The sequence below is a fragment of the Globicephala melas genome, chromosome 9, assembly GCF_963455315.2.
Source record: "Globicephala melas chromosome 9, mGloMel1.2, whole genome shotgun sequence".
NCBI lineage: Eukaryota > Metazoa > Chordata > Mammalia > Artiodactyla > Delphinidae > Globicephala > Globicephala melas.
The window spans coordinates 55,671,367-55,688,812 of NC_083322.1; the positions used below are offsets into that span (position 1 = coordinate 55,671,367).

General features: G+C 41.8%; 1 protein-coding gene across 1 annotated transcript in view; it reads right to left on the reverse strand.

The window, feature by feature from the left end:
- Nucleotides 1-387: 387 nt before the first annotated feature.
- Nucleotides 388-17,446, reverse strand: part of CDK6 (cyclin dependent kinase 6) — a 220,256-nt gene continuing 203,197 nt past the window's right edge. The window contains exons 5-7 of the mRNA XM_030857271.2: nt 10,944-10,994; nt 6,740-6,875; nt 388-1,256 (exon numbers count right to left, since the gene is read on the reverse strand). Coding sequence (XP_030713131.1) covers nt 1,110-1,256; nt 6,740-6,875; nt 10,944-10,994 — 334 coding nt within the window. The 3' untranslated portion in view covers nt 388-1,109. The remainder of the gene's footprint in view (nt 1,257-6,739; nt 6,876-10,943; nt 10,995-17,446) is intronic.

Genomic DNA, 17,446 nt, shown 5'->3' on the forward strand with positions numbered 1-17,446 from the left:
AAGATGGATACTTTGCAAATGAGGCAGTGCACGGTAGAAAAAGTACAGTGTAATAGGTGGGGGAAAACTTAAATGCCATTCCTGTCTCTAGTCAGAGAGAACTATCCTCCAAACCCAAACAGGAAACAGTTTCTGACAAATTCCTAAAATCAAAACCAAAACAAAATAACAACAAAACCCACAAAGAAAATAAATTCCAAACCAGGAAATAAAGGCTTTCTCTATTATTTTTTGACGATTTTACCTAGTTGAGGTACACTCCCTAAATCTACAGCAAGTTAAGAAAAAGCTTATAGGTATTTTTCAAAAGAAACAATAAAGCACATTATACAGGTTAAAATTACAAGGAGTAAATGAGCTTTTTGAAAAGTAAATAGAATTTGTGCTTCAAAAAACAGGTTTCTTAAAAGATAGTAGAATTTTTTTTTTTCTTTTTGCTGTGTGTATAAAACTTCACCTAGATAGTGGACCTTTTACTATTAGCAAATTTACTGCTTTGGGCCAGAAAAGAAATGCTAAGGACATAGGCTCAACTTTAAATCTGAGAAGCCCATTTTGGTGAATCACCTTTAGTCAACAGACACCTGTTATTTAGCGGTCACTTTGAGCCTTTAAAATTCAATTATTCTTGTTGTTTACAGAAAGTAACACTTTTTAAGAGATCAAGAATCATACACACACACACACACACACACGCACACACATGCACACGCACACACACTCACTCAAAAGTACCAAATCAGGCTCCAGCACCTGCAGAGAGATTACATCATAACTCAGCTGTGTCTGGATTGCTCACTTCACACTGGCAGCATTCAAGATCAGAAAAATGAAATGGCAGCACAATTGGTCAGCAGCTTCTCTTCTGGAATTTTTCCAGGTTCTTAAAACAAACAGACAAACAAACAAACGAATGAACATAAAGCTGCAATCACTCTTGCATTGATTTCAAAACAGTAAACGAGGCTGTTTCCTCAGAGAAGCAGAGCCCATCCAGAAGATGGCAGCTAGAAAGTCTCCAGCCAGTGATCCTCAGCAGCTCTGCAGGGCTTACTCAGGGGACCCATCAGCTACCAAGGAGGTTCTCCGGATGATCAGCTCAAGGCAGCTCAGGCTGTATTCATTTCTGAGCTGTTCTGGCTGGGCGGCAGGTGGGCATCCAGGTTTTCCTTGCACCTCTCCAGGTCGTGGAAGTATGGGTGAGACAGGGCACTGTAGGCCGATATTCTTTTGGCTGGATTAAATGTCAAGCACTTCTGTGACAGAGAAAAAATAACAGATTGACATAAAACATATCCATTTAAATAACGTGCTTACATAGTTATGCGTCTATTCACTGCCACACATAATTATGCATCTACTCACTGTCCCGTATTACATGTGTCTATAAAAGAGAATGAATATCTACTTCAAGGGACACTAAATACAATGTAGACAGTACTCATATATGTCTGCTCAGGAAAAGGCAACACCTTCTGGGTTGCCTGTGGACTGTTACCCACCCAGCATTTCTCTCCAACCCTATCATATTATTATTACAGCATGCATATAACTTTATTTAGGGTAGTGATTTTTCTGATGCTAGCAAACTTAGTGCTATAGTCAGAATCTTCACCCTAATTTTTTACCCTGATTTTATCAATGAGCAGGGAATGGAAGGGGGTTGCCTTGTTCAGGTGTAAAGGATAATTACTGAACCCAGGGCCAGTGGAGAAGGCAACAAGTAAGGGCTAAAGCCTAGACCCTAATTATCCTGATCCACTGCCCCAGGGCTGCGCCACCCAGAGAAAGAGATGCCTTCCTTCTAATTCAAGTCAAGGTGCCATATGGGCTAGCAGCAGCCCTACAAGGGGACCATCAGATTCAAGTCAAGTCACTAAACTCTATTCCAGGCGTTGACTCAAGTGCACGTAGAAGGTGAAAGGAGGGAAAGGTGAACTCTGGAGCAGCAATCTGCATTCCCAAGCTGTTGATACATAATCAGTCACAACGTTTCCCTAGTTCAGTGCCATTTCCACTCCAACCTCAGGTAATCTCGCTCTTCAAATCCTCCTCCTCGGGGCTTCCCTGGTGACGCAGTGGTTGAGAATCTGCCTGCTAACGCAGGGGACACGGGTTCGAGCCCTGGTCTGGGAGGATCCCACATGCCGCGGAGCAACTAGGCCCGTGAGCCACAACTACTGAGCCTGCGAGTCTGGAGCCTGTGCTCCACAGCAAGAGAGGCCGCGACAGTGAGAGGCCCGTGCACCGCGATGAAGAGTGGCCCCCGCTTCCCACAACTAGAGAAAGCTCTCGCACAGAAACGAAGACGCAACACAGCAAAAATAAATAACTAAATAAACTCCTACCCCCAACATCTTCTTTAAAAAAAAAAAAAAAGTCCTCCTCCTCTCCTTCCACCAACTCCTCCAGCATGCCTAGCAGGTGGCAAGCACTAATGATGAGTAATGTCTTCCCCCACCCTCTGCCCCAGGAGCTCACATGTAGCAGAGAAGCTATACCAGCTTCTCCATCCTTGTGATGCAGTGTCTACTGAAGTGGGCTGGGGATCTGAAATTTCTCTTGATTTCAGTCCTCTGTGTAATCTAGACTTAACGTTATCATGCTTATGTAGACCTCTTCCATTTAATCTGGGTTTCTGCGCTTAAGTATCTCACAGTCTTAGGTCCTGAGTGGATTAGGACTCCTCTAAAACTCTGCTGAATGCAACTGAGCTAGAAAAACACATACAAACAGAAAATTCTACATTTAACTTCAGGTGACCTGTTGGGTCCCCTGAAATCTTATTTATCCTGAGCTCCCTACTAGTCCGTGGACGCCAACCTGCGCATAGTGTCTTCTGAAAATCAAAGACCCAAACGACAAGCAGAGGAAGGAGATTGTTCGTAGAATGGTTCTACTGTCTCTAATAGCAATAAACATCTTGAGAAAAGCTTCACAAGGGCTGAATTCCCAAAGGACAGGAAAGCAGGGGCAAAATTCTTGAGCCTGAGTTTTCTCTTCCCAGAGTCCAAGAAGGAAAAAATTACGTAGTGGCATTAGAAAAGGAAGCAGCCAGTTTAATTCCCAGGACATAGGAAAAAGAAAAAAGAAGTTGTGGAGATATGTCCAAGACAGAGAGACATGTCCCTAGAGGATTATCTGAGAGGAATCCCTGTTCCCACACTATACGGATGGCTTAGGTCTGGGAAGAGGGTAGAGAAAAGGAGAAATCTTTAGCCTAAGGTGGGGTGTGTGTGAGAATCTCAAGTTGGAGGTTGTAATACATTTTGTCCTATAGAAATATTGTTAGAAAAGGTGGCTGAATCCTATTACTGCTCTACCTCAGTAGAACAATTGGCTATTTTGAGAACTAATTTTAAAATCTTGCATAATAATATTGTTTCTGCAAAAAAATATAATTTGCTTGTCAAATAACTGCTTAAAAAATGAGCTTTTGAATTACCACCTAGTCAAGAGTTGACTACTACAGTGGACTGGATCATTTTCTGACACATATTCCTTTTCTTTCCTTCCCCCTCTCCATGGGAGAAGTATTCGTTCTTCTATTAAAGTTGGCCATGTAACCTCCTTTGGCCAATGGAATGTGGACAGAAATGGCAGGCTATCTCTTCCGAGCCTAGGCCTTCAGGGGCATCGTAGGTTTCTGCTTGCCCTTCTGGGAGCACCTACCTTCTAGGATGAGAAAAACATGTCGCGGGGAGCCAAAGGCCCTAGGGCCTGGGCCCCAGAATGAGACACGTGGCGAAGACCAGTACTTGACCCACCGGCTGAAGCAGAGTTGCTCTAGATGACTCAAAGAGCCGTCTCTGCCAATGTGAAGACACATGAGCAAGAAACAAAGGCTTATTGCTGTATGCTAGTGAGATTTTTTTTGTTGTTTGTTATGCATCGAAAACAGACTAATACAAGGACCAAAAAAAAAAAAAAAAGTACCTCAGGCTCTGAAAGCAGTTTGATAGCAAGAACTCCAAAACTTTTTTCAGCAAGAGCATCATATTTGGAGTAAGTACCCAGACTCCCAAGTTAATCATGATGAAGGGGACAAAACTTATAAAGATATGTAGGTTTTGCCTGCTAAAAATAATTCTTCCCCTGAATCGTCTTGTTACTGCACACTACTTATATATCTACATAAGAGCATTTATAAATGTTGATGTATAATACATCCATACATGAAAGATTGAGGCATTCTATAAAGTCAACTGTTTTTTTCAGATAAAAATGAAGGATAACTCTTAAAGTGCTAAACTTGTAAATGTTAATTGTTTCTTAAATAAAACAACTTTCTAAAATACTCTTTATTTTTCTTCCTTAGTAAAAAATTTTCAATAGCGGCAACAGTTACTTTTGGGATCTCAGCTGCCTCTCTTGTACCAAATGGCCTGCCTTCTCTGCTTTAGAGTTCTAGCTTGTGTCCCTCTAGGATAAAACAGTGAGAGCTTTCAGAGACTGCTGAGGTTTAAGGTCTTGGACTGTCCTTTCCCTGCATGCCTGTGGATATTATGCTCCATGCTTAAGTTTTACCTGGTCATGATGTTACTGGCTCTGCTTTTTATTCCTCTCCTTTTTCTAATCTCTGCTGCCATTCCTTGTCTACCTACTTCCTTCTCTCTTTAGTAGGTTTCTTTGCTCCTTTTTCTTTTTTGTCTCCTGCTACTTCTTCAGATTAGCACTAGTGTGTGGTCTGACTTTGGAAGCCACCACCTCTAGTGGGGGACCCTGAATGAACACATGGCATTGTCTGTTATCTTTACATTTTAAGTTCTTCTTGATGATTCCTAATAATGTTGGAGCCAGGAGATCTTTTGGGTTGTCTTTGGATGTTCCGTTAGCCGAAGGACTGGGCTACTTCACTACCAAAGTTGTTCATCACTGTCATTGTCTGTCCAGAATCCTCTACTAAGAGGAACGTTTCATTCAAAGTTCCTGCTGAAAAGGAAATCCTATGGTGGCTATATTTTATAACACGCAGTCCTCACTGTCTCCTGGCATACCTGATTGGGCCAGGAGTGCAGCCTGGCCGTAGGTAGCAACCCTTATCACGGATTGGCAAAAAAGGTGAGGTATGGCAGCCAGGTTCCTCCTTGTAGGAATCTGATATAGGAAACAGTGACAGGGCAAATGCTAGCAGTGGGATTAGAGCTGAAAGGATCTGTGAATTAGTTGAAGTTCTGATAGACAAGGGACCAGCTAAAGTTAGGAGAACAGACAGTAGGACTGAAAAGAAGCAATGAGGTGGAGAAAAGGGCAGAGAAAAGCAGAGTTGCTAAGAGCATGTGATGCACAGTACGGAGACAGAGCATTTACACTCTGGATGGCTTTCCATTTCCAGGCCACACTAGTAGGTATCTTACAAATCAACAGTGGGGAGGAATAGAGCTGTCCTTGTCTATAATTTGGCAGTGGAGGGAACTTTTGCCTAAGCATCAGAAAGTGAGCCACCATCAGCTGACGATGGAGTTAGGGCTTTCAGTGGGAAAATCCTTGGCTCTGCAAACATGCCAGTCGATGGCTGTGTCCACACAGAGCTGAAGCATACATAACATGTCTACTAGGACCTATAGACTCTTAGGTCTATATCTAAAATTCATAATATACTGACAGAATGGGAGTAAGCTTCTGAGTCTAGGAGCACTTTCTTGGCTAGATATCAAAGGTTGTTAATTCAGCTGGTAAAGGATACTCATTACTACTCATTGAGTTCCAAACACCAAGAGTAGCCCCATAGGTACTTTCTTCTACCTACTGTTTGGTCTCCAAATACAAAGAATTATGCACAAAGCCAAGTATTATGAGTTTGAGTCTCAAACAGGGCACAGAAGTCTTTATTTTCAGTGAGGTATTTTATATGTCAGGGCACGTTCAATACTTATTAAATAAATCAATAACTAAAAGGAGTATTGCTATCCAGTTCCTTTGGAAAAACATCTTCCTAAAAATGTGCCTGTTTAAGAAAAGACACATTAAAATGCCAAACAAGCTGCTTAAAGTAGCATGAAAGTGTAAACAAGGAAACATAATATTTACTTCTAAAGAAGCATGTGTTTAGACGAACCCAGGGGATTCTAAGGCTGCATTCAAAAGAACATTCGAAGATGGCAGACTGAAGGGGTGTGGATCAGACTCTTTCATTTTTTTTTTTTTTCAAATTTTGGCTGCATCTATTGATACACAGTATTTATTTATTTATTTATTTATTTATTGGCCGCGTTGGGTCTTCGTTGCTGCATGCGGGCTTTCTCTGGTTGTGGTGAGTGCAGGCTACTCTTTGTTGCGGTGCACGGGCTTCTCATTGCAGTGGCTTCTCTTGTGGAGCACGCGCTCTAGGCGTGCGGGCATCAGTAGTTGCAACACGCGGGCTCAGTAGTTGTGGCTCACAAGCTCTAGAGCGCAGGCTTCAGTAGTTGTGGTGCACAGGCTTCGTTGCTCTGCGGCCTGTGGGATCCTCCCGGACCAGGGCTCAAACCCGTATCCCCTGCATTGGCAGGCGGATTCTTAACCACTGCACCACCAGGGAAGTCCCTCTTTCTCTTTCTATAGGACCTGAAGACACTGCAGAATCAAAAGCCACTAGCTGCTATAGGGCTGGAAATGAAAGCTGCAGAGAGACTGTGGCCTCTGCCCCGTGTGGTTGTGGCACATGATGATGAACTGACACTGTGCCCAGTGCCCAGTATGGACACGGCAAGTCTCTCACGAGCACAGTGCAGACCAACTCTGCATCATGTGAACTTACCAGAAGTAGGTCTTTGCCTTGTTCATCAATATCTGTTACAAACTTCTCAATTGGTTGAGGAGATTTTGAGTGAAAAGCCTGCCTGGGGAGGGCAACATCTCTAGGCCAGTCCTCTTCTCCCGGGAGTCCAATTACACTACAAAAGAACCACAGGTGAATGTAAGCATTAGCTGCTGTGCTGAAGCGATTTTTCCACCAATTCTAGAAGAAGGTAAAGCCTAAGGGGCAGGCATGGGGGACACAGAGCCTCAGGAGTTCATCACTTGTATGACCGGCAGGACTCCCATTTCTCTCTGTCCTACTGCAATACGGTGATCATGGCAGGGTAATCAGGTGCTGCAATAGGGTAATCTCACAGGAGAACTGGAAAAACCACTGGGAAGAGATAAGAGATTACTTTGGCGGAAGACACAAAATGTAAGAGAGCATGCAGAACTGGAAACTATTGTATTACCAATAAGCCCTGAAATACTGACAGAGCAGGACCTATATATTCAAAGGAGACCCGCACGGGCATATCATATTTTCCTTTATGCCCAGGAGTGCTTTTCGTGCTCTGATCGAACACTCCTGTACTGACATGCCTTTACGATACTCATCTAACATGATTTGTTTACACATAAATTTGGTTGCATTTTTGGTTGAAGAATAATTCCTCACACAGTAATTACATAAATCAGAACCAGACCAAAAAAATGAGGCTAAAAGGTATGGTAGTCCTATATTATGCAATACCATTTTATAATTTAATATCAAATTTAACTTCCATAATTTAAATATTTTATATAACTATTTTATGCTATTACAAAGTGAGCAAACAATTAATAAAAACAGTATCATTTATGTTCCCCCTGAAAACCATCCTGGGATCAGAAAGGTAGAGAGAGCATCAAGTGATATGAAAACAGCACAGGCTGTTTAGTGGACAGATTATATGACTATTCAAATACTGAGCAAAACTCCTTTGACTACAGTTAGAAAAGGTGCTGGCCTGCACTGTCGTCTTCTTGGCCTGCACTCACTGGGACTAAGACCCAGGGGATGTCCTCCTGAACAAGTCCTCCAGGGTGCAGGAACACGTGGTGGTAAATGTCACAAGATCTCTGTAGGGCTTTCTTCCCCTTCCCTCACCTCAACAGAGCCCAGGTAACAGACCTCACCTGGGAAGAGCAGACACCTATCACTGGGTGTCTGGGGAAAGACATAGTAATCCTACCTCTGTCAGACATGTGGGGAGAGCCAGGTTATTGAGGTAGATAAAAACAGACTCATGGACATGTTTATGGAACAGATGAATGGAAATGACAACTTGAGCAACATACTAATTTGTTTAATAGCAAGATCTAGAATAAGAATAAAAAGAGGAAAACAAAAAATTACCATTTATTATTTTAAAAAAAATGTGTGTGTTTAGATAGAATGGGACAGGCAGAGGAAGAACAGGAGAATGCTTACTAAATAACTTTAAAAAATTGTCTTTCAGTCATTTTTGGCCTTTTAGCCATTTTTATGTCAATATTTTTGCATATTATCACCAGTCACCTAGAAATCGATTATAACAACTCTTAGTACAAGTTTAAAATCTTTTTTATTTGCAGTTTTGAATATATTTATATTGAGCAAAATCTGGCAATGTGGGCAGTTGAATGCCAAAAGCTCTCAGAAAAACAGTGTCCCTGTATGTATATGTGTGATGTATACATACATACATATACATACCTGTTTATATAAATAACTTATAAAAGTGTTCTTAAATCTACCACCTCCTGAGACAAGTAGGTCAGGTATTATTATTTTCATTATATAGATGGGGAAACTGAGGATGAGGAATAAAATGAACTGCCAACTTCACACATAGTTCAGCCCAGAGCCTGGAGCAAACGTATTCCAAATCCAGTATTTTGTTTCCATTTAACTATGACTCTGCTCTTAAAAATGCTCTAAAATGTCACAGGCTAAAAGCATTCAGTTTCACTTTCAAAGTACTTACTGTTCTTTGAAAGTATAAATCTTCCAAAACACAGAAACAGTTTTCCCCTTAAGAGAATGTGAATATGGCTTTCTTTTAAAAAATATTCAGTTTAATATCTAGTGTGAACATTTATGGCCTATATATGAGTGTTGTGAAATTCTGATAGGTCCATTAAAAAGGGCTTGCATCAAATTTCAATATTTGGACAAAGCCGAATATAAGCCTTAAAAGTTGACATTTGTACTGGAAACACTGACAAAGCACAAAACCTATAAATGGCAGTGGTGGCTGAGACAGAAATCATTTTTCAAGTACTTCAGACGTGACACTAGGGTGCAGCATTGTCCCTCTTCTCTCTGCCAAAGCAATGAATACATTCAGAGGAAACAGAATATAATTTCAATGAAACAATGCCAGAAACCAAGAAGTAAAATCTAAAGGCACAAAACATATCAAACTTTATGGCTTCTTTTCTGCTGGCAACCTGGGATCTTAGGCCTTTGCCAAAAGTGGAAATGGCTTTCCCTTGGAAGCAAGTCAAACGTGTTCGTCAAAGGTTCCTTCTGGTCCGTCCCACTGGCTTCACGTACTAAGGGGCACCAGCAGCGTTAACATGATTGAAGACATCGGTGTTAGAGGTGGACAGAACGCCCAGGTGGAGTCAGTAAGGAAAAGCAGGTGAAGGACGTCAGTGTCTGGCAAGCTGGTTTCAGTCAAGACTGTTCTTACTTTTAACAAAAGAGTCACTGGTATGCCTGACTTTCACAGTTCCCTCTTCACAATCACATGCACACAAAATACATTCAACAGGGATAGGGAAGAACAGATGGGAGTTCATCATTGAGTGATCAAAGAACGTGACACCCAGAAGCAGAGAGTAATGTGCAAGTTTGGTCCTGAGTTCATCCATCTTACAGAGCGGACAGTAGCAGTGGCAGGAGCAGCCGTCGTGGCAGCTGCCCTGGACCCAGGAAGCCCCCAGACAATAAAACTAGCAAATGTTTTTCAGGCCTTAAAGCCACTGGGTTCTGACTCAGCAGTGACTCTGGCACTAACAGAAGCCTATTGGAGCTGCTTCCAGTCACTGAAAGAACAAACTCAGGTTCCGGGTTTATTCCGACTGTTTTAAGCAGTTAAACATGAGAAAATAGTGTTAAAATATAATGCTTTTCTTTAGGGGGACTTTTCATCAGTTTTACAGGCTGCAAATATCATAAAAATTACTAGATGCCTATAAAATGGTACAGAGCAATGATCAGGGCTATTTTTGGTTCTAGAACTCCCACTTTCTTCCTACTCCACCCGAATCCTGATGGGGCTTGGCAACAACATAGATCCCAAAAGGTTGCTGTACTGCATGCTCTGTGAGAAGAAAAGCCTCTTCTTCCCATTCTAGACACACGAAAGCGTCCATACTCTCACATGCACAAACATGTACGCTAGTGGAACTCTGAAAATCATCAAGGAGCTATGTCACAGACAACTGGAACCAAAGAATTCGAGCACAAGAAAGCCTTAAAGTTTCATTTCTCAGGCGAAGAAGTTAAGGAACAAAAAGGTTAAACAATTAATGATGAATTATAATAATAGCTAACATTTTTTTAAAAACATGTACTATGTACCAGGCACTGTGTAAGTCTTCTACCCGGTGTTTTAAATGACTTTTTCAAGACTGCACAGTTATTTAGCCACAGGCGTAGGATTGAAACCTAGGATCCTTATCTCCTTTTTCAGTGTTCCAAAGAAAAATGGATTTGTAGCATACCATCCTTTGTCCAGGAAGACAAAACAAAACAATGTAAAACCAACCTGGATGACTACAGGATACTCAATGGGGACAGGAAGCCCAGTGGGTAAGGATGGGTTACCTGGTCATTGAGCGCCCCACCTCTGAGTGGAAGCATCTGAAATGACCCCAAGCAGATAACACAGCTGAACTTAAAGAACTGGAGCTCAGCCAAGCAGAGAAAGGGCAGCTGTCAAAAGATCCACACGAGCAACATAAAAGCTTCCAGAGCAGAGCAATCAGGCCACAAGGCATGATGGGCTCTGCACAAAACAGCAGACGTCTACCATGTCCCCACTCACCACACAAACAGTAACATTGTCTGCAGCAGCAGCAGCTTGGGGTAGGAAAGACAAGAGATAAACATATTACATAAACGTCAGAGGAAGGTCACTGTAATGTTTTAATGTTACAGACACAGATGTAAAATTACAGTTAATACTTACTCCAAGATTTTTCCTAGCTGATCGACATCTGAACTTCCACGAAAAAGCGGCCTGAAAGAAACAAGATACATATTAAACAAGGAGTTTTTCTCTGGTTACATTTCAATCATACTTGTCTTGATCATTATTTAACAGGAATCAAAATATTCTTTGTGTGGGGAAGAAGTAACCTTTGGTAAATGAAGGTTTTTCTTGCATTCCCCTTACAGTAAGATCTCTTATGAATATCTGGCGGTGCCTGACTCCCATACTTGATAATCCTGGGTAACCTATTCTCAGTCATTGTAACAACACTGCCACCATCATATACAGGCCCTGGCCTCAAAGTTCTACTTAACTCTGTGGTAGGCTGGAACACATCGCTATCATAGGCTCAAACCAGAGGTATGTAGAATTCTTTTTTTTTTGCTGTATGCGGGTCTCTCAGTGCTGTGGCCTCTCCCGTTGTGGAGCACAGGCTCCGGACGCACAGGCTCAGCGGCCATAGCTCACGGGACCAGCCGCTCTGCGGCATGTGGGATCCTCCCGGACTGGGGCACGAACCCGTGTCCCCTGCATCAGCAGGCGGACTCTCAACCACTGTGTCACCAGGGAAGCCCTGTGGAATTCTTTGATATTATTCTTGGTCAGATCCTTCTCAGAGCACCCTTCCTTTTTTTAATTGAAATATAGTTGACTTACAATATTGTATTAGTTTCAAGTATACAGCAAAGTGATTCAACTATATATATACAAATACATACACATATATACACATATATTTAGATTCTTTTCCATTATAGGTTATTAGAAGATATCGAATATAGTTCCCTGTGCTACACAGTAGGTCTTGTTGCTTATCTATTTTATGTATTGTAGTTTGTATCTGTTAATCTCATACTCCTCATTTACCCCTCCCCTCTCTTTCCCCTTTGGTAACCGTAAGTTTGTTTTCTGACAGAGCACCCTTTCTTAATATCACTCTGCTATCGCAGTACTTCCTCACAGTTCTCTCTCCTTCCACTTGTCCTGAATGCTGCAGTGAGCTACCTATGGGTCTGTTTTTCTGATTATACCACTCCCCTTTCTTCCAATATTATGGTAGCTAAACATCACAAGTTCAAAATCCTAACTCTGGGCTTCAGAGGCAATTGTGAACACACAAGACTCATTATCTATACTGAGCATTTAACTGACAATTAAATGAACTCACTTGGTGACATTTCTGGCATTTTCTTAAGTAGAGAGCAGGGAGTGTTCTAGGTTTGCCCCTAACCTGTGGCTTAGCGCTTTACCTGAACAGGTGCTCAGTTAATACATATCTTATTTGATTTTATATATACCCATGGTACACATGTAAATGTTCCCTAACTCCTTGCTCAACAAATGACATAAAAAAGTATTTTTCGGGCTTCCCTGGTGGTGCAGTGGTTGAGAGTCTGCCTGCCGTTGCAGGGGACGCGGGTTCGTGCCCCGGTCTGGGAAGATCCCACATGCCGCGGGGCGGCTGGGCCCGTGAGCCATGGCCGCTGAGCCTGCGCGTCCGGAGCCTGTGCTCCACAACGGGAGAGGCCACAGCAGTGAGAGGCCCATGTACCGCAAAAAAAAAAAAAAAAAAAGTATTTTTCAACAATAATGTGTTTTAAAAAATATGTGCAGCCTATTATCAGAGATCATGTTTTAGAAATATTATATATCAATTTATAAAGCCTTAAACCAGACCTCTTAAATATTTTTTACACACAATAAACGAACTTGCTATATACGCTATATATGGAGACTCCTACAAAGTCATGGCATTTCAGTGGCTAGGAGACACTGAACCATACACTTTCTATTCAGGCCATGATTCTTGAAGGTGGTTATTTTCAAATGAAGTGGAAAATAATTTACTTGTGTAAATGTTATGGTTGGATTGTGTCCCCCCGCCCCGTGCCCCCAATTCACATTGAAGTCCAACCCCAGTGCCTCAGAATGAGGGCCTTTAAAGTGATGGGTAAGTCCAAATGAGGCCATTAGGGTGGGCCCTAATCCAATCCAAACCAGAGGCATGCGTGCACACAGAGAAATGATCATGTGAGGACACAGCAGGGAGGTGAGCCAAGGAGAGAGAACTCAGAAGAAACCAAACCAGCTGACACCTTGATCTTGGGCTTCCAGCCTCCAGAACTGTGAGAAAACAAATTTCTGTTGTTTAAGCCACTTAGTCTTTGGTATTTTGTTATGGCAAACCCTAGAAAACGGATACAGACATCACTAACACAGCCAAATTAATAAAGAATTATGGATTTGGATTCTAAAAGACATCTAGACAGGTCCTGAAAGATAGCAAGGTGAGAAGTGAAAGTTTTAGAAAAGTTAAACAATGGAATCTTAACAGCTACTATTCATAGGGCACTGGTGTTGTACCCGACATAGTGCCACATGCTCCCCAAACATTGTATCATTTAATTCTCACAAAAACTCCAGGAGCAAGGTAGTATTATTATCATCCCTATTTTCTGATGAGGAAACTGAGGATTGGAGAAGCTTCCTGACTTACCTAAGGACACATAACAAATTGCAGACTTAAAATTCAAGCCAGGTCTGCCTTGCCCCAAAGCCTGTATGCTTCATTATTATGTCGTAATACTTTTATTTTGGTTACTAATGTTCTCTGCAATCACAGACAGTCACTTTAGCTGAGCCTCTGGGGTGAAATAGCACAGGGACCCTGTGAAGAGCGCTGTGTAGAGAACCTGTGTCTCATAAGCGGGTGCCTATGGGATTCTTACTCAGATGGCTTTGCAAGTGTCTAAATGTCTTTAAAGTCTTGCTCTACTTTAACAAGGAACAAAGCAGTTCACCAGATTGAGACTCTCTAGTCTCTCCACAAACTAACTGATGAAGGCCCTTCCAGATCTTTAAATCTTCCTACAGCCCAATCTTTTATAGCTGTTTAGCTCACACATCTTAATTGATGCACCATTTTAAAATTCCTTCCAAAGCATAGAACTCGGGTTGCAAAGAATCAACAGTTCTCTTTCTCTTCACACTCATCTATTTTTCTTAATATTAAAGTATGAAATTATTGGGACTTCCCTGGCGGTGCGGTGGTTAAGAATCCGCCTGCCAGTGCAGGGGACGTGGGTTCAATCCCTGGTCTGGGAAGATCCCACATGCCGCGGAGCGACTAAGCCCATGCACCACAACTACTGAGCCTGCGCTCTACAGCCCGCAACTACTGAGCCCACGTGCCACAACTACTGAAGCCCGTGCACCTAGAGCCCGTGCTCCGCAACAAGAGAAGCCACCACGATGAGAAGCCCGCGCACCGCAACGAAGAGTAGCCCCCGCTCGCCACAACTAGAGAAAGCCTGCGCACAGCAATGAAGACCGAACGCAGCCAAAAATAAATTTAAAAAAATTAAAAATAAAATAAAGTATGAAATTATAAAACTAAATATAGCCGGCATTATGAGGTTTGGGAACAAACACAAATGACCCTTTCTTGCTAAGCAAGTATCTCAAATGGCTGGAGTGGTGAGTGTGCCAGGTCAGTAAGCACAGAGGGAACAGAGAGCATCAGTTTAATCTGCTGAGCTGGTTAAGTCGCTATGTAAACATGCCAAGCCCCTCACCCTTCATGAAGAAGACTGGTATCCACAGAAGCATGAGTGAAATTACTTGTGAGGATTATGGAGCAGTTTAAAATAAATATGTTGGCATGGCTATCGGGAAACAAACAAAGCAGACTAACGTGAATGGATGTCTCCAGGCAAAGGCGTAAGAACATCTCTTTCCTGGGATGGGCACTGAGACCCCAGCCTGAAGCTCAGCTGCAGCAGTGGCTCATGTCCCTACTGTTTTGGTTTTGAGCTCTTTTCTTGTTTTTGTCCCTTGGCAATATTCTAACTTTTTTGCTAGTTCTGCTATGCATTTAAGTTTGCTCTATTTTATCTTACATTTGCTACATGTTTTAGCAGAGGACTTTCAAGTCACGTGGTCTACCATACTGCAAGAGCCTGAAGTCGTATCTCTATTGGTTGGACTTGGCCCACAAAATGAAATGTGCCTGCCATCCCTGAGTTAGGACTGGCCCATCAGTTTGGCTTCCTTTAATGAGGGCAGCAAGCAGAAGGTCTGAATCATAACCACTCTTCTGTGAACACTCAGTAAAACCTGCTAGGGGATACTAGAAACTCAGAGCCTGCAATTCGGTGTAGCACTCAGATTGCCTTTTGCCACCTTAGGAAGACTTGGTATGTGACTCTGGGGTCTATTAATTTGTCTTTGCAGCAAATGTGGGTTGGCTTGAGTTATAAGAGCTACTGAACCCTGACTGCATGCAATTAGCTCCTATAAAATGGATCTTTGGATGCAAAGACATAGTCACAAGACAAGAGAAATGGGTCACATGAAGGGGACAACAGGCCTAATTGGAACTGGTACTCTCAGCTGACCAAGAGGTTGGTCATGAATCTGATCAAACTCTTAGAACCATCTATTCAGTTTTCAGCTGAAAAGTTGGAATAGTTTGTATGAGCTGGTTTTATGATAGTGGGTGCTATGAACGTAAGGAGCATGGAGAGGTACAATGGATTTAGAGGAGAGATGAAACCTTTCATCATGATGAACTCCTGGGTGTACTATGGTGGAGTGTGGAGACGTAAGAATAAGATCACCCTAAGGACCTTATTCTATCTTTAAATAAGGCTCTTTGGTAAGAAGTCTTGGCTGTATCAGGTATGTGTGCACCATGAACTGAAGAAGCACACAGGACCGGGATTTTCATTGAGGTTATTTTGAATATTCTTCCTCCCCCATATTAGCTGAGCCAAAGAGGCTTCAATTCATATAATTTATGGCATATTTTAGGTGGACAAATATGAACATAATCTTTGATTATATTCTTTGGTTTAGTGATGAGGGAGAGTTTAATTCTACTGCTTGGAATAACCGTATAATTGAGGGATGATTTGGCTAAAACACACACATGTATGAGTCCGACTTGGCTGGTTCTTTATTATCAAGACATAAAGCTGAGCTGGAAGGAAGTAGAGGGTTGAAGGAGCAAAATGGCGGAGAATAAAAGACACAGAAAGACTGAAAGACTGAGATTGAGATAGAGATGGCCAGAGAGAGACAACCTGAGGAGGTTCACAATAACTTTAAACTCTGTTTCTTCCCACTGCCTAAGAATCTACCTCTCCTGGTAATCCTAGGATGTTAGGTACAGAGGCCCTGCATGGAGATGGAAGATGGAAGAGGAATGCTCTGGTATATATCATGAGACAGAGCCTCATCAAAGATAAAACGTCATGCATTTTTAGAAAAAGTCACTGCAGGGAGAAGGTCCACAAAGCTATCCTATCTTGTCTGTTTTTAGACATAAGCCTCCCAGGTGACATACTCAGGAATTCTTTTAAACTAATTATTTAAAAATACAGTTAACGACAGAGATATTCTATTGAAGACAGTAAATCTGAGGGCTGTTTTTATATTTCTAAAAAAATTCTTATATACACATATTTGGGTTGGGGGGCTAAATAATAAAATGGAAAGATCACTCCTACCAAAAACATCCCAAAATGAAGACTGCAATTGCTTTACTGAATTAACACGTTAAAAAATCCTTTTATTATACAGAACATTACTGAAGGTCAGTAACTTTTATGCATTTTACTACATCAAAAACTACAATTAATCACTTCATTTAGATACTTTTCAGTAGTTTAACCAAGTGGCTGGGTAACAGCGCACAAACATTATTGCTAAAGACCTTTGTTGAATCTGAGTATCATGAATCCATTTCCCATTTTATACCTACATTTCTTTTCTCTTCCCCTTGCTTATGATTGTTGTTATTCTTCAGAAGATTTTCTCCACACTCTCTGGGACTTTTACATTCTATTGCAGAAACCCTCCTTCTGTCTCTCATGCCCCTGAGCCTCTTTCTATTATGAATTCCCACATAAACTCCAGAGGAGCCTACTGGAAGGACTTTGCCATGCTCCCCTTAGAAGGCAACTTATTTGACAAGGTAAGCAATATTTGGGGGACAATATCTGAAACTGAACATTGCTATGTTTTTACGAAAGAGGATTTTAGGTTATTTCCAAGTATTTTCCTCAAATATCTTTCTTCACCATTATACTTGATAATAGTTAATGCTGATAAAATAAACTCTATGAAACACATACATTTTCATTTATACATGTTTTTTTTTTTCTTTTTTCCTAACCAAAGGGAGATTCCTGCAAAATACAATGGCAAATTGCATTCATTTCAAACCACAGCAGAGTCATTTCTCTTCTCACCTCACCTCAGGCACTGCTGTGCCAAAACAAGTGTAGACCTTGGGGTTTTAATCAAGGATTTCCCCAAGGCTTTATTAAATCTGTGAGAGGTTAAACCTTAACATTCCCCCCCTCCCCCGCCCCGCAACATGTTGATTTTTCAGGATACTTGCCGACTGGGGAGAGGGCATAGATTCTGGTGATAGACTGTCCTGGGTGTGACCGAACCCCTACTCAGCCACTTCT